Raw genomic sequence first — 23,876 nt, forward strand, 5'->3', positions numbered from 1 at the left:
TCAGAAGTTCTCCCTCCTCCTGCTGGAGTTGACTCTTCCCAGGCTGGTGATGCTACTCTTTCGGGAAAGGCTAGGTGTGGGCAGAGTGGGAGAGAGTTCATTTGGACAGCCGTATTGTAGCAGAAGCTCAGCGCACTCTCTGCTCCCTGTGTTGCGAGCCATGGTCAAAGCTGTCTGGCCTTGTGGACCTTTTGCCTTCACATCAATTCCATACTGTAGAGAGTGTTAAAATTTGACGTTAGATTTTTAATTCAACCTAAATTATGGAGAATAAATATCTTATGATGCATTAAATCTCGTAGGTTCATGCAAACCAAGTATTACTTTTTCAGTTATGTCAGTTGAGCATGCGTTTTTTTGTCAACTCTATTTATAAGTATACAACTTGTATGATATGTGTGATTCTTCATGGCTAAGGTTTTAGATTTGGCAAACTTGTCTCACCCAGACCAGCAGTTGGGTCATGACCACTTCTCCAAGCTGGCAAGCAGCATGTAGGGCTGTGCGTGCCTGCGGCGAAGCCTTGACCAACGGGGCATTGATCTGTTCCTTGTTGCTGTGGGCAAGGAGCAGCAGGAGGCGTGGGAGGTCCTTCTCGACCACGGCACTGAGCAGCCAGTCTGACATGGAGCCCTCATTGTCCTCAGTTTGGGCAGCCAAGGGCGCTACAAAGACACGCTGCTCATACTTAGCTCGGATCCATGTCTCCCTCTCCTCCCTAGCAACAGTGAAACAACAGTTATTCATCATTACTATCAGCTTTACTTTCACTGGTTTCTACAGTCCCACTTCAAACAATTACATGTCTCCCTCTCCTCCTTAGCAACAGTGAAACAACAGTTATTCATCATTACTATCAGCTTTACTTTCACTGGTTTCTACAGACCCACTTCAAACAATTACCAATGCCATTTACGCCCCATTAAGGCCCCATTACGCAATAATTGGTAATATTATTTAGCTACTGAGCTCCCCTAAAGTTGCGAAGTGTAGCTTACTTTTACACCATTGTCATAAATACGCTTTAAGACCCCCTAGTGGACAGTGTACACGTGTCAGTGTGACTGACTCTTTTTCGGTCTCTTGCTGTTATTTCAAGGTAAAATTGTTGCATAATGTTACTTTAAAGTTCCTCATAATGGCCCTTCTCTGGGTCATTATTGAAGGGACTTGCAGAACTAATCAGATCACTCTCTGACTCATTAGTGTAATGGATAATGTGAACAGCAATTTCCTGGATCTGCACTCGCCTCGAGGCCTCTTGGGTTGGCTTCTGTCGCCCCTGTGTACAGCTCTCCCAGACACTGTTTGCCATGTGGTTCCCAATAGCTGTTAGCACTTGGCTGAGCTCAGGGGAAAGGTCATCCAGGTCCAAGGAGCGGACACGGGACAGGTGGGTCCCCAGGTTCCTATGGATGCCTGAGCACTCGATACAGATCAGTGCTCCAAGGTTAAGACTTGCCCATGTTGGACCTGAAATGCATATTAATAAAACAATATGAACAATTACCAGTCTGATACCTCAATATTTTTCATGCACTGTGTGTATCTAACACTGATGTATTGCAGAACTTCCATAGGTCACAGATGTAATTTAGCCATCTGGTTATAAGTACAGGATGCTGTATAGTAGGAGAACCCACTTGGTGCTCCACAGTCCACACAGCGGTTGTTGCCTTTAGCATTACGGATTGCTTGCAGGGCCAATTCACTCTGGCTGTTGCGCCGAGCCTAGAACAAACAAGCACATATGGATTGTTTCATGTCTTCATAAACTGACCTTTAGTGCTAAAGAAAACAAATACTAATACTAATTATATGATGCATAGCATATAATATGATGATTGTGAGGGATCATAAATGGAAGTTATATTTTCTATGGCAGAAAGGCAATTATTTTCAAGTCATGGAATGGAGAGAAAAGGTCATGGATCACAATGTTTCCATGCTTAACCAGCAAAAATGGCGAGATGTTTTACCTTACGCCTGCTGCTTTCACAGCCTTGCAGGCAGGCAAGGATCTGACTCTCAATGGCTTGGACCCAAGCATCTCTTTCCTCTTGACTTGTGGCTTCAAAGTGCCACGTTTGTCCTGTGCTTGATATTATTATGAAGTCAGCGTTGTCTTCCTCTGCAATATGAATACATTATTAATTAGAACTGTGACCCTAATGTCAGCAGTTGATTTGGTTTTGCTAGTCAGCCTGTGTATCTTTATTTGCATGTTTTTTTTTTACCTGTCTTGTGAATGTTTTTCAAGCTACCAAAACTCTTTAATTTCCACATTTTTCGCTTAGCTGCAGAAAAAGGTTAGTCCAGGGCAGCAGAAGAAGGAAGAGGGCCATAGAAAAGAGTGATTATTCAGCTGTGACAGCAAAAGAAAGATTAATTTTAGGAGTCTGCAATTTCAAAGTGTTGAAAGAGAGTAGAGAAGCAGTGAGATCAGCAGGGCAAAGCCAGTAATGTTATCATGTTTGCGCAGTGATTTGAGTTCACCTTTCAGTCAAATGGTTAAAGATATTTTAAACCAAGACAGTTTAAAAAAACATTGTAAACGCAAAAATAATGTTTAACCCAACACAATGTCAGAACAAGTTAAAAGAGGCCGAAATTTGGTTTTGACCTTTAAGGAACCCTGATTACAGACAGAGCCTATGGTGTACTACCAAACATGCATATTCATTAAGCATCTCTGTTCTATTAGGAATCTATTTCTTGGATGATTTCATTCACTGCATATAAACCTACCCTCTGCTTGACCCATGGCTGCATCCCCTTTGGGGTTCATGCTTTTCTTCCTTGTGGGCTTCTTCCTGTTGGTCATTGGGGAGGCTGGGACCTGTTCTTTCCCTGAAGCGATGCTGGTCATTCCATCAGTGTCTGAGCAAATTACACAAATATTAACACATTTCTAGAGTGTTCAAATCATGCAGAGCAGTAAACATTTCCTGATTTTAGAAGTGGTTTGTGGGTGAAAAGGAGTGGCTGCGACTATATCACTTTCTTTAAGAATAACCAAGGACCCAATAAGACAACCCTGTGACTTTAAGCAGATGTATTTTTATTTAGTTTTACCATAAAAACCTTGCTTTGAGATTCCTCTTCATTTATTCTGACAAGCTGTTTAGAAGGTAACTCATGCTGTGTGGACGCGAAAGATAAAGGCTGATGTTAGACATGGAGTTAACATCTGAGCTGAGACCCATACCTGAAGGGAAGTGTCTATTGGACAGTGTTGAAGGGCACCGTCGAAGTCCACCTTCTCCAGCAGGGGAGGTGGCAGCTCCTGTTCCTTCATCTACAGTCAGCAGGCTGGCAGAGCTTGACAACGTAGCTTTGAAAACAAAATGGCCGCTGTTGGTTGGTGTTGCAGGGCAAGACATGATTTCATAATTTTGTTATGAGACTACCCGACTTATTTGTTGAAATATAAGTGGTGAATGGTGACATCTAATCAAAAGCCATGCTGTGCCTTTACAACCAATCCTGACAATAGAACTCACATCTACATTACTTTGAGTCATTGGACTGGCTTAGAAATCTACCACCTACATTTAAGTAGCTTTCCTACACGGTTGACCAAATGAGGCATTGTTATTATGGGATGGTCTCAGGTATTTACAGTAGGCCTATCACAATCTTCCCCTCACCAAAGAAATCACCTCTGCATGATCATCAGTTCTTTATTGTCCTACATAAGAAAGGAGGGAGCAGTTCATAAAGTCATGAAGCTCACTCGTGCTTACTTGGTGTGGTCCCTTCAGAGGCTGGTCCATCCTTAAGTGCTCCATTCAGGCCACATATTGAGCCACCAGGAGTCACAGCACGAGGGGGGCGCTTACCAGGGACTTTGACCGTCACATGCAACAAATTGACCTCTTTACCATGCCCATTCTGCATGTAGTCCTGAAAGCAGAGAAATAGACATTAAAACAAATGGCCTTTGTTGACCTAGGTAGCACCTGCTTACAGTCAGCCGTGTCCTTAGTTATGTAAAGCAAACCACTGACTCATGCTCATAAGATAAACACATATGCTATAAATCAATTAAAATATAACACAAATTTGAAAGTTGTGAACTTACATTTTGGCTTGAATAGTAAGACAGAATGCCATTGCTAGACAGCGAAACAAACTTTTTCTTCCAGTCCTTGTTCAGTGAACTTCCACCCCGTTTCCACAGTATGCTCTAGCAGACGGCAAGAATAAATGTCAGACAATGGATTGACTATGATATTTTAAATCCTTGTTATTGCCATTGCGAAATAATAATAATAATAATAATAATAATAATAATAATAATAATATTTTATTTATAGGGCGCCTTTCAAGAAACCCAAGGTCGCCTTACAACAGTTAATAATACATTGAATAATACAGTAACAGGTTACAGGTTATAGGCCTGCCTAAACAGGTGTGTTTTGATGTGTGTTTTAAAAAGAGCAATTGATTATTTTTGAAATAATATGTATTCAACCAGCACAGAAAGGGTAACACACGCTAACCTGTCTGATGGTAACTGAGCGTATGCCGACTACTTCACCCCTGTTGTCAGGTGTTTTCTTTTCTGAGTCACTGCCTCGACGATTCTGAAATAAGATACACAGATGTGAAATTAGCCACAGAAGAAGCGAAGATAAAGATGGAGAGAATTAAAGGGTGGCTGAATAAAAGATTAAATGAGAGAAGTCATATGAGAATGGGTACTTTAGGTGGCAGAGATGAGGGTTGTGAAAGCTTAAATGCCTGCAAATATCCTATTGTTGGCAGTTACACATTACCTTTTAAAATGACAAATGACCATAGTTAATTATTTAAAAAGAAACATTCACATCTCCACAACTCATGAGCTGTGATATTACTAACCTAATATGTATCCTCACTAGCCTTGGATGGCTTGCATGATGTGTGTTAATGCCCATCACAGACTAAACTTACCAAAAGATATTTTTAATATACCAGACATTATTGAATAAATCACAGATGGTCTAGCAAAAACTGATCAGGAGAGCTAGCATCTTCACATGTACTCTCACTACTATAGGTTTGCTTACCCACCGCCGCTCGTACAGCCCTCTTTGTGCATTTTACCACAGCTATGTAAGAGAGGGTTGCTCGGATGTAAAGGATATAACTGATAGAGGAACTAACCCCGAAAAGGGATGTCCGTCGACGGGGGATATTTCTCTGAGAGCCTCCCTCTCCCCGTAGCTCTCTATGACCGACCACAGGAGTGGAGGGCAGTGAGGAGGAGATGTCACTACTCTGACTTCCATTACTGGCCTGAGAGTGGGGGAGGGTGCACACGGATGATGGAGATGATACATGTAAAAAGACAAGAAAGGCGGAAGTCAGTGAAGATGTATAGACAGTGGTAATGATGGACAGTGATGGCAGTTACTGCAGAGGCAACAGTCATTTGGTAAGGATTGAATGAATGTTATCCAAACATCTACTGTGATGTGTTGAGTGATATGGCTTTAAATTGATCCCGTAGTTGTTGAAAAACTAAAATGTATCTCAAACAACTCTCAATGAACTATGAGAACATAAAGAATGTAAAAAAAACATTTATGTATGTCTTTGCAGTTCATTTCAGGCATTTGTAGCATTGTTTATGTTTTACAGCCCTTTAGAAGTACATATTATGAGTTTGAAAGCATTTTTTGTCAAGGTGACTATTGATTCAGCATTCCATGCCACTATTGGCACGGATTTAAATAAAATGTATTATTATTATTTAATATTATCTGTGTCAATATTCCGGGCCCTCTGGTGCTTCATGCCAATTTGGTACAGTGGTTAGTTGCTGCCTTCCAAGTATTTCACCTAGGTTCAATTCCCAGTCAAAGCAGGGTGCAGTATAAGTTGCTTTGGACGAAAGTGTCTGCAAAATACTTTACATATACCTTTGATCAATATATCATATCACAAAGTCATATAACATATTGCCTACAAAAAACATATAAAGTGACTAGTCTAATGATTAGTAAACGTATGGCCTACAATGACGAAGTCACGCTATGGATACACGCTGGCAAAGGCCATTGGCCATTCCTCAGAGGGAGCACTAGCGACTGGAGGTACCTGCGCCTCACAGGGCCCTTACTGCCCTCCTCACGTTGGCTCAGCACCGCACTGGATTCACCATGGTGGGGGAAGCAACCGTTCTTTTGCCCCTCTCCACTGACAAACACCATGTTCCCTAATGCTACAGAATGGGATTTAACAAATAAAAGAAATACAAAAAGAAATCCATGGAGAATTCATCCATGGCAGCAGTAGGTATACTACTGGTATGGAAAAGACATTCCGCACCAATAATATTCAAACTATTGGTATGGAATCTAATTCCATAGCATTATTTAGCAGACGCTTTGGTACGTAATTTAATTGCGTAGGAATAGTGCACTAACTATAGTACCTGTTCTGTAGCCATAGTAGGGGCCTTATTTTATTAACAAAAACTACTATCTCCATTTACATTCTGATATCTGACATGATTTTTTCTGGTGGATATTTAATGCTGGGCTTGTTACCTGTCCATGGTAAGGTCCTGACAATGGTGTTGAGTCTGCAGAATGACAGGGGGAGTTTGGAAGGGATTTGCTGGCAGCCAGGAGGGCTGCCTGCTTCTTTCCTGCGACAACTTTCTGAGCAGCTAAGGAAAAATGAAAGAATGTCAAAACATATTTCTTTACCACCTGCAAGGATCTGGATGAATGTAGTTGGGCACTTTCCGTGGCACTGTGCATGCCAAAATAGAGCTGGCGTAGCTCATCATGTGAAAAGTTACTCACATTGAAAAATTATTTATTGTGTTAGATGAAAATCCTTAAAAAGACATTGTTCATGCCAAACTGTCTCACTAAGTCCTTACACATCTAGCTGTCAGATGTTTTTTGTTGTTTTAAATCAGTACTGGTGGTGGAAAAAACAGACCATCATAGTTAAGCATTTCTTTTTTATGACAGACACTGTAGCTCCTTCAGGGCAATTTCAGTCTTAAATATATACTATTGAAGAGACGAATTGACCCAAGTTACATAAGAGGGCATAATTAATTGTCCAGATGTGCTGTGGCAGACTCACCCTCTGTGAATACTCTGTCCACATTGAGGCCGTATGTTGCACAGGTCTCATAATACAATGAGCGCTTCACATCCACAGATAGCTGACGTGCACGTTTATCCTCGATCACTCGGGGATTGGTGCTACTTATCTTGTCTGTTGGGAAGAACGAGAAGTTGCGTTTGTTCCAGAAACATATGGATGTTGTGGACTACTAACAACTTTTGGCTGTTATCGTTAAGAAGAAATATATATGATGTTAGTTTTTAAGGCTACTGTTGCTACAGGTGTTATGCATACTCAAGATGGTTTGGTTTTAGATGATGATTCACTATTCCTATGTCAAACCAATGACCAGTTTAGGGCTGGAATTGCAAAGATTTGTATGATGTAAATTAAGTCAGGGATGCTCGTACCTTGAGTGCCCACCACTATCAATGGGATATCAATGTTGCTTCGGTGGGTGTTGAGTTCACTGAAGTTCTTGTACACTTCTTGGAAGCTGGCTTCATTTTCCAAACTAAACACAAAGACAACAGCATCCACCCAGTTGCTGAACTGTGAGCCCAATTGGAGGGAGGAAAAAAGAAGCAGGGAGGACAGGTAGGAAAAGAGAGGGGAAATTATCAACACGAAATAGAGACACTGATGTTAAATTTTGATTAGCCATCTTTCATAATTCCTTATTTAGATTTAGAGATTGTGAGGAACAAGAAAGAGAGAGAGAGAGAGAGAGAGAGAGAGAGAGAGAGAACGAGAGAGAGAGAGAGAGAGAGAGAGAGAGAGAGAGAGAGAGAGAGAGAGAGAGAGAGAGAGAGAGGAGAGGGAGAGAGAGAGAGAGAGAGAGAGAGAGAGAAAGAGAGAGAGAGAGAGAGAGGGAGTGATGAGTAATGATGAGAGTAAGACACTCACTCTGTCTCTATCACTCACAAACACTCACACACACACCTGCGCATCAGGTAGCCCCGGCTCCTCCCTGACTAGTAAAAGATGACTCTGGCCATCCACCAACACCTCCTTTTTATACCTTCCTCCTGAAAGATGAGATATAGTATTTCAAACAGAAAACATTATTTCTAACCTTGTCAATGTCTTGACTATATTTTCAAATTCATTTTGCAACTCATTTGATAAATACAAGTGTGAGTTTTCATGGAAAACATGACATTTTCTGGGTGACCCCAAACTTTTGAACGGTAGTGTATACAACAATGAAAAGACGCAATGTTTTGCAAATAACAACAATCCCAGACAAGAGGAACAGGGAGGTGTGGAGATGCTTACCGTCAGAGCATTCCGTAGGAACGTAGCTGCCAGTGATATACCTGTTCACCAGTGCAGATTTGCCACTCCGTAGACTTCCCAGCACACCCTGTGGGTATAAAATAGTACAATCCCTTAAGCACTCGCCCACTACATGCTGTAATTCAATTAGTATAACAACAGATTTTAGATAGTTTAGAAAACTATGAACATATTACACCCAAAGCAATAACTCATCAATAGATATCTAAAACGTGGTCACTGTGTAAGGGCACACAAAGTTTGACTTGCCAAACGCAGCTCTGGAATGGAGCGGTTTAGAGTCCATTCTTGACTGTTGCCACAGGCCACTAAAGAAGAGAGACACAAAGAGAATGGTTAACAGAGATAGTGCTGGTCAACTTGATTCAGTGATGCTGTGCTGACATACTAAATAATTTAGTATAATAATACACTAATGACAAAAAAAACAGCCTTCTACACCTGTGACCAAATCAAATCCTTGAAGTAAATGCTTGCTTGGCAAAATCTCCTGTAAATGAAAGGGGGACGTAAACTCCTGTGAATGATGTGTCTCAATCAGCAAATACAAATTCACACTCATGGAGGGGGTGGGCAGCCCATTTTGATGTTGATAACTCCCAAATGGCTGACTATGTCAGCATTGGCCTTATAGGGGCCAGGGGGGGTTGTATACACATGTTGTCAATACAAACACCTGCATTGATGTGTTTCAGCACTGTTTAGTCATGCCATTTACTTTACAGCTCAAAAAAAACTTCACTGGGGAAATTCTGTTCACTCAATCCCCGTTTGGCTAATGTCAAAAAATAGGATTTGTAGGATTTCTTTTGTCTCATAGTCCCATTACCTTTGATAATAATCTAGTATAGTTGTAGGTTATAACTTGCAGTTTATATTATGCAAGAAATGGGATTTTTGTGTGGTGACGTTTTGCATTTCCCTGTTGATGATGGTGAATTCGAAAAACAAACTACCTAAATGTTTTGAAAACGCAAACACGTTGTTTTCAAAACACTCCGTTGTCATGTGGATGTGGTCTCACTCATTCCATCTGCCTCAATTGTTAAAGGGGGGGGGGGGGGGGCAAAATGGATTGTGTATCACACAATGGTGGTACTAAGTGCAAGACTCCTCTATTTGAGTCCTTTCAACATTCATTTCAACGTAAATCTCTGAATTAAAAGCACACGTCCGCTGTGTGCAGAGGGCATGTTACTTACTCCCACCCTCAGGATTGTGTACCGTGTGGGGTAAACATGGAGGTCGAAATGCAATGGCCTTGGGTGATGCTTGAGAAAGGTCAGTGATGAGGGTGGTTGTGATAGGGGGTGATTATTCTAAAGGTTGCCTCTATGGTGTCTGTCCTACACACAGGCATTATTCTAAAGGTTGTCTCTATGGTGTCTGTCCTACACACAGGCATTATTCTAAAGGTTGTCTCTATGGTGTCTGTCCTACACACAGGCATTATTCTAAAGGTTGTCTCTATGGTGTCTGTCCTACACACAGGCATTATTCTAAAGGTTGTCTCTATGGTGTCTGTCCTACACACAGGCATTATTCTAAAGGTTGTCTCTATGGTGTCTGTCCTACACACAGGCATTATTCTAAAGGTTGTATCTATGGTGTCTGTCCTACACACAGGCCTTATTCTAAAGGTTGTCTCTATGGTGTCTGTCCTACACACAGGCATTATTCTAAAGGTTGTCTCTATGGTGTCTGTCCTACACACAGGCATTATTCTAAAGGTTGTCTCTATGGTGTCTGTCCTACACACAGGCATTATTCTAAAGGTTGTCTCTATGGTGTCTGTCCTACACTCAGGCACGTGACCCCAGCTGGGCCCCAGCTGCAGCCAGCCACACACGCCAGCAGGCACAGCGAGGTGGCTGAACAGCCACAGCAGGTGTTCTGGCACCACTGCATAGATGGGTTATCTTCTGTCACATCTATCTCAGCCTGTAGCTCGCTCTCTCTCTCTCTCTCTCTCTTCCTCTGTCTCTCTCTCTTTCTTACTCTCTTCTCTCTCTCTCTCTCTCTCTCCCTCTGTCTCTCTCTCTCTCTTTCTAACTCTCTTCTCTGTCTTTCATTTTCCTTTTTAGTCTCTCACTTTCTCAGTTTCTCTTCCTTTGTCTATAGTGACACTAGTCGTCAGTCAGACTGTGAGTGAGTGACTGAGTGAGTGAGTGAGTGAGTGAGGGAGGAAGACACTCTACTCTCAGCCACATTGTAGGAGAGTGCCATTAAGCACCTTCAGCTAGGAAGCCAGGCTTTCATGCTGCCCAGACCAAGCACATCAAACCACAGATGTGAAACCGAGGGCATGAGAAGATGAAAGGACAGAGACAAAGCAGATGGCTAGGGCGGGGAAAAAAATAGTCTGAATCGTGCAAACCACCAGTGAAGGAAATACATTTCTACTAAATCAGTAATTTTACGTTCAAATAAAGTCTTTGTTACTCAACAGATATGAGAGGTTCTTAGCCAAACCCAGTGTAGACAGTACAAATCTGGTATTCCCACCCTGCCCTCTGAACTGAATGAAGCTTTGTGCATACAAATGTGCTGCACACCATATATTTAAGGATTGAGGAAAATCTTTCCTTTTGTGGATTTTTTTTCCTCTTCCAAACCCAGCTGCCCTTCCCAACAACATCCCCAATCCCCACCCCCAGCCCCACACTCGTAGTCACACATGCACACACTGTGACATGTTACCCATGCAACCAGCAGCTCTCATCCTTATCCTGTTGCCATAACAACCTGTCCTCCAACCCCAGCCTTTTTCTTGAGCTCAGTGAAAATCCAAATACATTGAGAGTGCACATTCCATAATGCACACACACACAAACACAGTCACAGTCACACTCTCACACTCTCTCTCTCTCTCTCACACACACACACACACACACACACACACACACACACACACACACACACACACACACACACACACACACACACACACACACACACACACACACACACACTCACATGCTGGAGGTCAGGCTCCACAAATAAGAGAGTGTGGTGTTCAGAGTGTGGTGGAATTTGTCTGAGATTGATCTCCTAAATTAGCTATCTTCACGATTGCTACATTTATGTGTTTAATCGCCTGAATATTTAGAAGGACCTTATCACTTCCCTCCTCTTAAGGAGCTCTACATTTTTCATAACATTTTAACTCTGACAAATAACTGTTTGTATTGACTTAAAGAATATGACTGATTGTAGTTTTGCACATTCGTCACAACAGGCTTCTTCTCTTTGCCTGAGCATCCTAACTTATTTTTGTGACTTAAAAAATGAATTGGTTTAAATTTTTATCCTCCCAACTGACACTGATCCTAAATCAGGTCTTGTGAAGTTTTATGGCTTTGGAAATCATGTATCTATAAGTAAACGTTAACCAGCTCTGTCAAGCATGTCAAGCATTTCCCTCTCTCTGCGAAGTAGATCCATTTTTATAAGGATGGAGGCCTGTGAAATGTAAGCGTCTGAAATGGACTTGACATGGTCAGGAAATGAGCGAAGCAGGATGCAGGATAGAAACTGTCATGGTAGGGATGATTCTGAAAAGCAGGCAGTGGGTGGAACATCAAAGACAGGATTAGGACATTGGCTGTAATTGCTGTTTCCCAGGAAGTGAGTATTATCAAATTTGTTTTCTGCAAAGTGCTAAGGGGGTTGGGGGGTGGGGGTGGGGGCACTGAGTTGGGAAAGGGTCGGAAAATTCTACACATAGAGAATTTGTCGACTTTAACGATGGCCTTCATTCATTTAGTGTTGGATCAATATAGAGTGCCCCTTCCTGGTGGGAAAAATACAGCTATCCTGACAAATAACTGAACACAAAAAGATTATCACATATTGTGCTTATTCGAAAGCTAAATTCAGCATGTTATTTTCATCCAAATACCTCCCATGTTTCAAAAAACAAAACCAAATTCCTCTATGGTAGATTACATACACACACACACACACACACACATACACACACACACACACACACACACACACACACACACACTCTCACACACACACAAACACACACACACACACACTCTCTCACACACACACACAAACACACAGCTCACTGCTGATAAATGTGTACCTTCCTCCTCACTGGACTCTCTCTGCATAGAGCTCTGCTTTGCGGGAGCAGTTGAGGGACTGCTCTTGCTGAAAATACCACTGATAAACTTCAGCATCTTACGGTCTCGGGCTGAGGCTCGATGGGACTGGGGCGCTTGGGAATGGGTTGCAGCCTGACCCTGGAAGAGCTCCTCAGATAAGCAACGCAGGTCACTGTTGTCCAGGGTGTGGCTCTTCTTTCCCTTCCTAAGGGTCTTGGAGGCCTGAGTAGTGTTGGGCGCTGGCAGAGATAACGAGCCCATCTTTAGCTTCTGTGGCCTGGGAGGATTTACTTGGGTTTCCTTCTCATTGCCGTACACCTGAGCGGATGCGCTTCTCCCACTCCGTGCCTCGTCTCTAGCGTTCTTCTCGTGTAACGCCCTGCTTCCACTCTCATCCCAGGAGGCTCGGTAAGGCCCCATGAACGACACGGTGTCCTCAGATGCACTGGTTGGAAAACTGACTCTGACCCCCTTGTCCTCGCCGTTCAGGCTTTTTGAGGAGCGGCTTTTCCTCGTCTCCCTTAGCTCTGGGCCACCAACAGCAGTGCCGTGCGACTTCTCCAGAGGCATTGGCCAATGGCTAGTGCCCTCTGAGGTGTCACTCTTGTTGAGACTGGCAGATGTCCCCATGTCTGCTAAGTGGCTGGATTGATCATCTCTGACGATGGGTGTCGCTTCACTCCTTCCAGTTTTGGCGGCAGAGGTGGCCTGCAGGGCAGTAGAGGGGACTCGCTCCCCTTCCTTGAGTTTGATGCATTTCCCAGCCCCCTGTTCTGCCTCCTCCTCTGCATCCGGCCTCAGTGGGGGCTCTCCCTCATCCACCAGGGCTCCAGGTCTCTTCTGTCCAATTTCACTTCCCAGCGTATGAGGAGTTGGTCTGGTTTGCCTGGCGCCATGCTCCTCAACCGCCTCCACCTTCACCAGGGTGACGGAGATGAGGTAGGTGGTCCGCTGTTGCAGTGTATCGCTCATGAGTTCAGAACATGGAAAACAGACAGCAGACGGAGAAATCTAGGCAGGGCATCAATATGATTGATTCGGTTCTCTCTATTAAGGAACTCATCCAATGTTCGGGAGACAGAGTGAAGAACCCTTTCCAGGAGAAAGTTTCATTCAAGCTGATTCCAGTGAACACATGCACATCCTCCCAGGTCTCAGCAGCTCTAGAAGCCTTAGCAGAATCTTATCTGTCAATGTCAGATACTTCCTTTTATCTATCCAATAAAATGTCACATTTCCCAGCAAACACAGATTGATGGCTGCAAGATCAATGTTGTCACGGTTTGTTTTCTACGTGAGATCCTTTACTCTTCAGTTTCCTTTCTCCAGAGTGAGAGCGAAAGACACTTATATGCAAATGTTCTCCTCATTCAATAGATCTCTTTGATATTTGTCTCTGTACAGTTCTGGTTGCAAAAAAGATTGAAGAAAACCACAAAAAAATGCAAGTCTCTAAATCTTTACCTCTTCAACAGGATTCCATAGCAACAGTCAAAATCTTGTGCGCGCAGTGTGAATAAATTACCAGAGGCAGCCTCTCAGATGATCGGGGGATGTAGGGGTAGTGTGGAGCCAGCTGTGGTGTTCAGATTGCAGGGTGTCACTCCAAGTCTTGCACCACGCTCTGCAATGGTGAGACAGGCAGTTGACAGACTGGCAGAGTGAGACGGAGGCAGAGATGAGATGAGTTTCTGAGCAGGAAGAGGAGCGGGGGATAAAAAGGCTAATGGTAATTCCAGTGGGACAGAAGAAAATGCAATATCCTCCCTGCGTGTCTGGCCATCCCGCCCTCCAGGCTCTGTGGGTCTTCCAGGCGCATTGTGCACTGACGATGTTTAATACAGCTGGTTCGGCTGCATGCCCCCCGATGAAAGGCAGTTTGTTTTTGCTGGGGTGAGAAAATGGATCACAAACACATACCTCTGGAGGAGTCCAACATGAGGAGAACCAGAGCAGCTGTGGTGTTCAGGAATATCCCTGGTGCCCATGCATCCCATCACATCACATGAAGCCCTGCCTTCCTCTCTTCTCGTCACACACACACACGCTCCCTCTTTCTCACTCCCTCACTATCTGTCTGGTTAATGCGCTGTCTCCCCACCCTCTTATTCTCCCTCTGTCAGAAAGCAGACTGTGCTCAGCCCTCGCTCTCTGTTGCTCACCATGCCCCCACCCCTCTGCCTCTCCCTGATGTGGAAGGGAAAGGCATTGATGCATTAGGAAGAGGCGGGGAAAGGCTCCAAAGAAAAAGGAAAAACAGCGTCAATAAAACATCTCTCTGAACAGAAAGAAAAAATCCTCTTGAGCTTCACGAATACAACAGATTCATTAGGGAAACTAGGCATTCACCCTCTACTGCACTTTGTCTTTATATATTTCAGTATTGTGCTGTTGTGTTATCAGTCAGTATTTATCTCCCATTTGGGCCATTCAGATAGCAAGAGCTTGTATGCAGCCCTATCGCACCTAGTCAGGTTTTTTAGTGTTTGCGCTGTTTTTCCCTGACTGCATTTGTGTGACTGTTCCATTGTATGCAGGGTATGTGGCTGGTACAGGCAATAATGTCTGTATTGATCTGTTTTCCTGTGCATTCATCAGCAGAATGCAACTTGATTTATATTGCAGCTAAAGCCATTGACCATTTCGTAAGCAGATGAATGCGCATTCACAATACAAAGTATGTGATTTTTGGTTAGAAATGTATTGTGTAAGATATGCATGTCAAATCATTTTATTTAGTTTGAATATAACATCTAGTGTATTTATGTATTTGAGTGTAAAAAAGCTAGAGGCTGTGGGGAGAGACGTGAAGCGGAGAAAGAGGCATAAGCTACTCTAGTTTACAGTAATGATTGTGTCCAAGATGTTGGTTTACACCTCTTTACTTTATTAATGTTATCTTTAGACTGAAATTGGCAAGTGTATTGTCTTTAGGGGCGCACAGTCAGGAACACACCTCATATGTGCTCCACACGCTTGTATTTGTGACAGGCATTCAAATAATAACTATAAGATCCTTAAATCGATGCATCTCCATTATACAAAATACTTGACAACTATTTCCCCCCCCCATATAGTAATAATTACAACCCTATCTTTGGTGAGAAAAGGGAAGTGGCTTCTGACCTTGTAAACCTAGGCAATCCTTTTTGGACATCTGTTGGGGTGTAATTGATATGCTAATAATAGCCAGAAGGGGAAGGAGGTGAGACAGTCCACAGAGGGGGCTGGTGCTCCTTACAGTGCTCAATTAAAGACTGGCTAGTGAAATAGGGTGAGTGAAGATCAATAATGTAAGCGGTACCAATTTCACGTTATGAATGTGTGCGTGTGTGTGTCTGTGTGTGTGTGTGTGTGTGTGTGTGTGTGTGTGTGTGTGTGTGTGTGTGTGTGTGTGTGTGTGTGTGTGTGTGTGTGTGTGTCTGTGTGTCTGTGTGTCTGTGTGTCTGTGTGTGTCTGTGTATGTGTGTTCAGTGTGTGCATAGCAGAGTTTTGCTCTAATGAGTGAGGAACTGCTGCAATGCAATGCACTTTACAGACAAGAAGGTTTAATTAAGAGCACTTTTCACGCTAGTGAGGGGATAGCGGAAGTAAACCAGACTGGGATGTGTCTTATCTTATTATCAACCTCAATACCTTGAGGATTCTTTTTTAAACTATATGTCTTGATCTTAAAGGTAAAATGTATGGTCTTTGTTCTCAATGCATTGTAGACCTGAAATCCTGATGAAACTACTGGGGTAATAAAGAAAGAATATTTCATTTTTATGTAACATTGCTTTTTCCATGTGACTTTGTTTCATTTCAGGGCATATTTTTGAATCTTTAGGGGGAAAATGCATTATATTAAGACAAATATGCATTATATAAAATATTTATATGTCCCATTGGAGGGTTTTGTTTTCTGGCAACAAAAGTGCTTCACCTTTAAGCAAAGGGATAAGGGGAATGACACGGAGCAAAAAGGCATCAGCAGCAGGTGGTGTCTTTGACTGGCAGGAAGTGGCTTTTGGGGCCAGCTACTTAGCGTCAGACACAGGAAGTAGGCTATAGCACGGCAGGAACTCGATTCTGCTATCATTACGACACATGATTGCTCACTGCAAAGCTTTTCTAGAGAATTGGGCCATGCTCACTGCATGCACAGAAATGAAGTCCCGACCATTACGTGTTCTAAAGTTTAATAGCAAATGGCCTTTCCTGTAGCATATGATCTTTGCTGATGAACTCCTGACTTGAGTTCATAAGGCACCATCTGGGAGTTGAACTCCTCAAAGGCAAGAGAGACAGGAAATGTTGTGGTAGACTTGTGTGTTCTCTGGCTGCACTCAGACACTAACAGATTAGTTAAGGACAACGGCGCTATGTGATCTAGCTGTCCACAGAATGACCTAGATTTTAAATGCTATGATGTCCACTTATTGACCACAAGTACGTGACTGAAGCCTACCGACAAATTTGATCATTCTTGACAACTAAAACTTTTTTTTTTCACTTTAAGAGAGTTCTGATAATCACTTGATTTTTTTTTCATTGTTTTTAAGTATTTGCCTTGCATATATTTGCAGCCAGTTAACAGAACATAAAGAACTGCCAAATCAATGCAATTGGTATCGTTACATTTTGCACATAGCCACCCATATTCATCCACTTTTATAAACAGTCACAGACTGCTGGTGTCCACCATTTTACCTTATTGTGTAGGTAAGAAGTAAAGTCACTACACTGTATCAGGGAGCCCCTACAGCGCTAAGGCGCCACTACAGAGTGCTCACCTTGGATGCTGTGGAGGTAGAGCTTGAGGCCGGTGCGGAGCTGCTGATCAGTCACCCTCTCCAGCTGCTTGAGGATTTTGTTAATGTTGTTCTTGACACCATCATGTCGCCTCACCTCTGCTCTGATGGCACTCGAGTGTGCCCCTTTAACGCTGCTATTCATGCTGAGTGAACCCCTTTAACTCTGCTATTCATGTTGAGCATCTGCCGTGACTGGACCCAATCCACTGCCCATCTCACCCCTCTGCCTCACTCTCCATGTCATGGATTCAGAAATTTAAAAAAAAGCCCAACTCCGTCAGGTACAGGACAACATGAACGGAAGAGACTCACTCAGTTTGTGTCAATTTCCTTTGCGTGCTTTTGAACGCACTTCCTGATTTCACCTAAGCTGACTGAGTGCTCAAGTGCATGTGCAAACAGGATCTTGCGGTGAGGTTTAGTGTAACGGCTTGCTGAGGCCCAGCTGAATTAGTAGAAGCTACGGCTTTCGTTTCGTGGTGTGTTGAAGTCTAACCTTTATTTATTCTGCCATTACATTAAATCAAAAGACCCAAAGAACATTTTGGTAAGTTTTGAGAGCATATTTATCATTTATTGAAAACTGATTCATTCATTCAAGGGTTTGTAGCAGGAAGTAGTGCATAATTAAGGATATATTTTATAAAGGTAACTAATTAAAAATGTAAAATCCCATATTTCTGTGCCTCACATAAGCCTGCTTACATGACATTTTACATGTCTCCTACAAGTATGATTCTGTGGATTTGATGATCTAATAGATCTAATGCTATAATGTTTATAGGTCTAGCATGCTCAGGTTGGCAAACCTAAATTGATGGTAACATGGTTCACTGAACGTTTCTTTCATGACTTCTAATATTTTGAGCTATCTGGGCAAAACATACATTTCCATCTGCATACAATCCAGACTCCTTTTAAAGGACACCTCAAATTCTATATACATTTTGCTTTTGTTTTTTTCGAAAAATAAAAACAATTCAAATTATAATGTTGGTTTAATGTATGCAGGCCTTTCCAGGAACTGGTGTACCTCAAGGATCGGTACTTGGACCCCTCCTTTTTTCTATTTACACGACTTACTTAGGTGAGATTATTCAGTCCCATGGGTTCTCCTATCACTGTTATGTGGATGACACTCAACTTTACTGGTCTTTCCCCTAGGATGACTCCACAATATCGGCTCAAATTTCTGCATACCTCAGTGATATTTCAGCTTAGATGGAGGGCCATCCCCTTTAGCTCAATCTTTTGAAAACTGAGCTCCTCATATTTCCAGCCAACTAAATATTAACATCCAGCTCGATTCATCTTCACTGGACCCCAACTAAATGCTCCTCTGCTGGTCACTGCTTAAAAATTCACCTATTTTAATTATCATCTCACTAATTAGTTAGTTTGCATGAGTCCAACTCTCTTGGTTTCGGTATTTGTTATTATTATTATTATAATGATAATAATCTTCATGATATTACTAATAATCATAATAATTGGTATCTAGTATTACTTCCTTAAAAAAATATATATTTATGTTGTCTAATTTCGTTTTCTTATAATGTGTTGTAAATCACTTTAGACAAAAGCACCGGCTAAATACTATAACCATAACTATAACCAAAACAAGATGTTTAAAATCATTGAATGTTGGCTAGACAAGGTGGGTAGCATCAGGTAGGTGTAGGCTTTGCTACATTTTTGAACATCATAATAACATTATACATGATTTCTGACTAGATTATGAAAATGTGTGCTTACTTTTTTACATTTCATAATGGACAAGGACAACAGCTTTGGACTGTACACGCGATGAACACAAAGGTCGTTAGTCACCAGTATGTGACGCAATAGCCCGACCCTCTTTACACCCGTGCCTCATGAGCTTGCAAGTGACGTTAGATACTAGACAATTTCATTCTACCACTTCCCTGGAAAGGGGGCTTATACTACAACGTAGGTGGGATTTGCATAGGACCGCAGTCAATGATGGTCTGTGGAGGATTTACTTGCTCAAAAAATGCCTTGTGCTCGCTTAATGTTGTGTACATGGTAAGTTTACTGTTTACCAGAGACGGTCTAGACGCCTGTAAGGACTGATGTTACCCAGCTATCCAGCTGTTAACCTAAGCTAGCCTAATTTAGTAGCCAACAATCTAGCTAACGTGAACCAGTCATGCGAATCTCTCTTGCAGCGTTTTCAACGGAAACTGAAATGGCTTTTCGGCATGGCTAATACGTGTTTTGGCGAATTCCATTATTTCGTATGAATAATATGAATAGTTTTAGCTGAACAGTTATGTAAGCAAGCTACCTCAGTTGGCTAGCTATGAAGCTAGCTAGCTTAGCTGGCTGGCTAAATCGGAAGCCAACGTTAGCGCTAAATAGTGAACCGCTATTGACTAACAGTAAAGTTAGCCAGCTAGCTGTTTGAATGGGTGTCTTGCTGGTAATTTAAAACAGACTAAAAACCCATAAACCTAGCTTGCTAGATAACTATCTTAAATTACTAATCCAGTTAGCCGGCATGGTCATTATAGTGTGTTGACATTAGTTTGGCCCTAAATGCACCTTAATCTAGCTAAAGTGATATGAATGGGTAGAAAACGGTAGCAGTAATATTTGATGAATAGGTGTTTATCTTGTTCAACCATGCACTATACTTATGATAAAATGCTCACGTTATCTAAAGTTGACCGGTACCATTGACTGGGGCTTGAACGCGTTAACTGAAAAAACACCCCTCATACCATCCTGTTAGTTAAAGTGGAGACATACAGCGAGCATTGTTTCACGTTAATTGAATAAGGCGGAGTGGTCACTTATGGAGTGGTCACAGCGAGCCTCAGTCTAGCTAGGCCTAGAAAAATGCGACCTGAATACTTCAGCAGACATTCGTGTTTAGGAGGGTGGTGCTCAGAAACTTTAACATTCTCAGTTAGTGCCAGTTGGCTGATTGGGTAACACCAAAGAACAGTGAAAAGGGTACAGTTTGATTCCTAACCATCATACAGTTACGGGCTCTGACCTGGTTAAATAAGAGGAACTGTGTCAGTACTGGCGCTGTTTGTACTTGAACTCTTTGTACTTGAACACTGTTGCATTCAGTTTTGCATTTTGATTATGTAGCGATGGCTCTAGCTGCTCTGTGGGTTATTATTTCAGTGAATTGATCAAATTGTAACGTGTTGATGATGTAATTTTAATGATGTAAAAATAAATACCTTTATACATGGCCTGAAACTCCCCTATGGTACAAAAACACGGATCGTTAGCCATACTCTCATTATTGCTTATGATCAGTATGTAATGACAGTTAAGGTTGTGCATCCAGACAGGCAAAAATGCCTGGTGGCTTGTTTCTGTGATATCAGATAATGATGTGTGTTTCTCTCTACACCTCAGCTGGTGGGCCTGCTGCTGGTGGGTGTGGCAGCATGGGGAAAGGGCTTTGGCATAGTTTCCAGCATCCACATCATCGGAGGCGTTATAGCTGTTGGCGTCTTCCTTCTGCTCATCGCCATTGTGGGCCTTATCGGTGCCATCCACCACCACCAAGTCATGCTATTCTTCGTATCCTTTTCACATTGAGTCAGTTAGTCCTTAATAAATAAGATATGACAGGACAGGGATAAAAGTATTTAGGATGTATACATATATTTTTTTTTATGGATCATATCTCTATATGTGAGTGAAGCTTTTGCCATAATGCTGCTGTGATTGATGTTCTCTGTTCTAAACTAGGCCTAATGGCTATTGATACAAACATACTAACTTTCTTTGCCTCAAGGTTTTGTCCAAAATGCACTGGGTCATCTGTGAAAGTGGTTTCTTTCTCCCTTAACGGACTCTTTTGCAGTACATGGTCATTCTGTTCGTTGTCTTCCTGGTTCAGTTTGGAGTGTCGTGCTCCTGCCTGGCTATGAATCAAGGGCAGCAGGTTGGTAGCTGTCATATATATCACGATTACTTTATCACAGTAACTTTATCATTACCTGTTATAATAATAATAATAATAATTCATAATTGTCATAATTGTCAGATTTTAATGGCACAATGGCTGTTCTGCTAGATGCTAGATTTGCTTTAAGCAAGCTTGGCAAAGTCTTGTGTGCTTACCTTGTAGTGGTTATTGGCATGCTGTGTGTGTCATTAACACATGAGCAGCATTAATCAAGAGCATCGTTAAGTACCCCTTTAACATTTAACTTCTCACAACTGTTGTTCATTAGTTGCATTGACCTACAAGTACCAACGCTTTTATTAGAACAATTTATAAGGGATCAGTTACAGACTTACTGCATGGAATAGTTTTGAGCATCTTCTGGGGGCAGTCTTACAGCAGAAGGCTTAACGCTCACCCTTAATGAAGAATTCTTCACCATAGATTCCCTTGCCATCACAAGGTCACCTAGAGCTAGTCATAGCCTACTTCAAAATAACCTTGACAGACAGACATGTCATAACTGTTTATAGATAAGCTTTGAAATAGTTTAGCTGGTTTAAGGTATCAGGCTAGGTCTTACACCAGACCTTATAACATGCAATCTTGTCATACTACTCAACATATGTTATACTTTCATATATTGAAAGACTGCATGTTTGCACTTGATACAATTACATTACTTTGAATCCTGTGTACACAGAGTTTACAACAGCATTGGAATCTAGTAATGTAACAGTTGGTTAGTAAGACCACTGGCTGGGGTACTACAGAGGACTTGTAACACGGCTCTGTTTATTGACCTTCGTTTGTCTGTGCTCCTGTGAGAAAATCCTGAGTCTGTGTGAACCGTTGCAGGGCAAGCTGCTGAACTCCACGTGGGGCATTATGAGCGATCCAACCAGACTGGATCTAGAGACCAAGCTGAACTGCTGCGGGCTGCTCAACACCACTCAAAATCAGATACAGTTCAACAATGACTGGGAGAGGTGTACCGTGGTAAGGATTAAAGGCCACTGATTTGGCATGGTGTTAAAACGGAAGCCTTTTTTACATAATGTTTACAAAAAAAGAATTCTCTGGTTTGTTTTATGGCCAGATAATTGTGTTAATTAAATGCTTTAGAAGTGGGTCGCTCTGCACTCTGTAACACAAGCCTCTCCTCTGAAGCCTTGTAAAAGCAGTGCAGCGGGATGTCAGACTTGTGGCGACATGATGCTCCAGCATGCCTCCGAGTCGCTCAGGATCCTGGGTGGTGTCGGCCTATTCTTCAGCTTCACTGAGGTAATCATGACTGCACGACACCTCTCCTTTACTGTCTTTTCCACGCATTTGCACAGTAATATGTAACACGATACAGATATTTATAACCATTTCTCTGTGCAAACTTAATGTAGTGATGACAGACTGAATATCTGCTTTGACTGAAAGCTCTGTCTTATTTTAAATCACTTTACCTCCCTCTGTATTGATATGATTGTAAATTAAAACCTCTTATCTGCTTTATTGGGAAAATGCGGTGAAAAAAATGAAACAACTAACGTTTGATTTCTGTTGTTCTCCTAGATTTTGGGTGTTTGGCTGGCCATTCGCTATAGGAACCAGAAAGACCCTGCAGCGAACCCCAGTGCTTTCTTATAGTCTTGCGCACACGCACTCACCATGCAATAGTGTAGGAAAGCAATTACTCGTCAATGCGCTGGATAGACACAGTCCCTGATCACACTCAGGCTGCATTGGAAATGAAAGCAAAACACTCACACTGGACTCCATGCACCTTCCTGTAATCTTGTCCCCGAAATACTTAGGTGCCAAGCTGTACCAGACACACACACACACACCTATAACAGCCACTAACGTAGAAATGTTTCTCTGTTTTACTGTTATTGTTTTAATTCTGTGCTAAAGGCATAAATATGCACTCTCGCAGAACCATCTAAGGTCTCATGTATGACAGGATGGCAGGAGGCTTGATTCTCATGTGAGTGCCATCCTCCTAAAATGCAGCCTCCTTGACTTGAGTGAATGCCACTGGATCGTGTATGCAAACGGACAAATCTGCCATGCCAAGAGTATTTAGTATGTGCATGTTTTCAGACCAGTGTAGAGCTTTTTTTTCTCCTCACATCAGGTGTGCTCCTCTGTATCACCTACCCTAGACAGTTCCATTTGCATTCTCCTGAGGTAGTTGCAAGTTCTAAGTTTTATCACACATGTTGTATCAGTGAATCACCTTTGACCTAGAATGGGTAGAACTAGTAGATTGGCTGAAGACGTGCCCATGTTTTGATGGAAATAATTACAGTGCTAGTAAATTGTAGCAACTCTTTAGTAGTAAGTGTTGGGAGTTGTTATGATGGACTGTTTCAAGTGATGGAAGTTGTGCGATAGACTTGAAATGTGTATTGTGTTGGTCTTGTTTGTTGCCCCAAATGTTGGGATGTTAGATTTATAATTTCCATTTTTATTTTAGTACACATATTTAAAATCTTCTGTGACTGAGCCATGTCTTTTTTTTGTTTAGTTTTTTTCAGGTGGGATTTTTTTTTTTAAACCTCCCAACAAGACTGCAGCTGTAATATGGTGTTTGTTGTTATTTCAGTGGAAGAGGGTAGAGTGTGTGTGTGTGTGTGTGTGTGTGTGTGTGTG

General features: G+C 42.1%; 2 protein-coding genes across 3 annotated transcripts; one reads left to right on the forward strand and one right to left on the reverse strand.

The window, feature by feature from the left end:
- On the reverse strand, positions 1–13,466 carry agap2 (ArfGAP with GTPase domain, ankyrin repeat and PH domain 2; the record flags this gene model as incomplete). The annotated part of the gene is made up of 19 exons (XM_080853551.1): positions 1–213; positions 445–714; positions 1,247–1,473; positions 1,644–1,731; positions 1,980–2,131; positions 2,238–2,297; positions 2,749–2,880; positions 3,209–3,334; positions 3,747–3,906; positions 4,085–4,189; positions 4,506–4,589; positions 5,152–5,283; positions 6,540–6,661; positions 7,093–7,227; positions 7,488–7,629; positions 8,020–8,105; positions 8,356–8,443; positions 8,626–8,684; positions 12,473–13,466. 19 exons carry the CDS (start codon positions 13,464–13,466, stop codon positions 1–3), a joined length of 3,375 nt encoding a protein of 1,124 aa, XP_080709677.1.
- A 5,730-nt stretch (positions 13,467–19,196) lies between these two features.
- On the forward strand, positions 19,197–23,876 carry tspan31 (tetraspanin 31). 2 transcript variants are annotated; one of them, XM_080853988.1, is made up of 6 exons: positions 19,197–19,336; positions 20,690–20,857; positions 21,144–21,224; positions 22,086–22,226; positions 22,353–22,511; positions 22,794–23,876. In XM_080853988.1, exons 1-6 carry the CDS (start codon positions 19,271–19,273, stop codon positions 22,866–22,868), a joined length of 690 nt encoding a protein of 229 aa, XP_080710114.1. In that variant the 5' UTR covers positions 19,197–19,270; the 3' UTR covers positions 22,869–23,876. The 2 variants fall into 2 exon arrangements, with proteins under 2 accessions (XP_080710114.1, XP_080710115.1); XM_080853989.1 differs by having other exon boundaries at positions 22,398–22,511.

Source organism: Sprattus sprattus (assembly GCF_963457725.1).
Source record: "Sprattus sprattus genome assembly, chromosome: 16".
Lineage (NCBI taxonomy): Eukaryota > Metazoa > Chordata > Actinopteri > Clupeiformes > Clupeidae > Sprattus > Sprattus sprattus.

Excerpts from the sequence above, each read along its gene's own strand:
- tspan31 (XM_080853988.1), top strand. The coding sequence starts at position 19,271 with ATGATGGTCTGTGGAGGATTTACTTGCTCAAAAAATGCCTTGTGCTCG. Across the intron at positions 20,858-21,143 it reads ACCAAGTCATGCTATTCTTC|TACATGGTCATTCTGTTCGT; the intron begins GTATCCTTTTCA and ends ACTCTTTTGCAG. Across the intron at positions 22,227-22,352 it reads ACTGGGAGAGGTGTACCGTG|AAGTGGGTCGCTCTGCACTC; the intron begins GTAAGGATTAAA and ends TAAATGCTTTAG.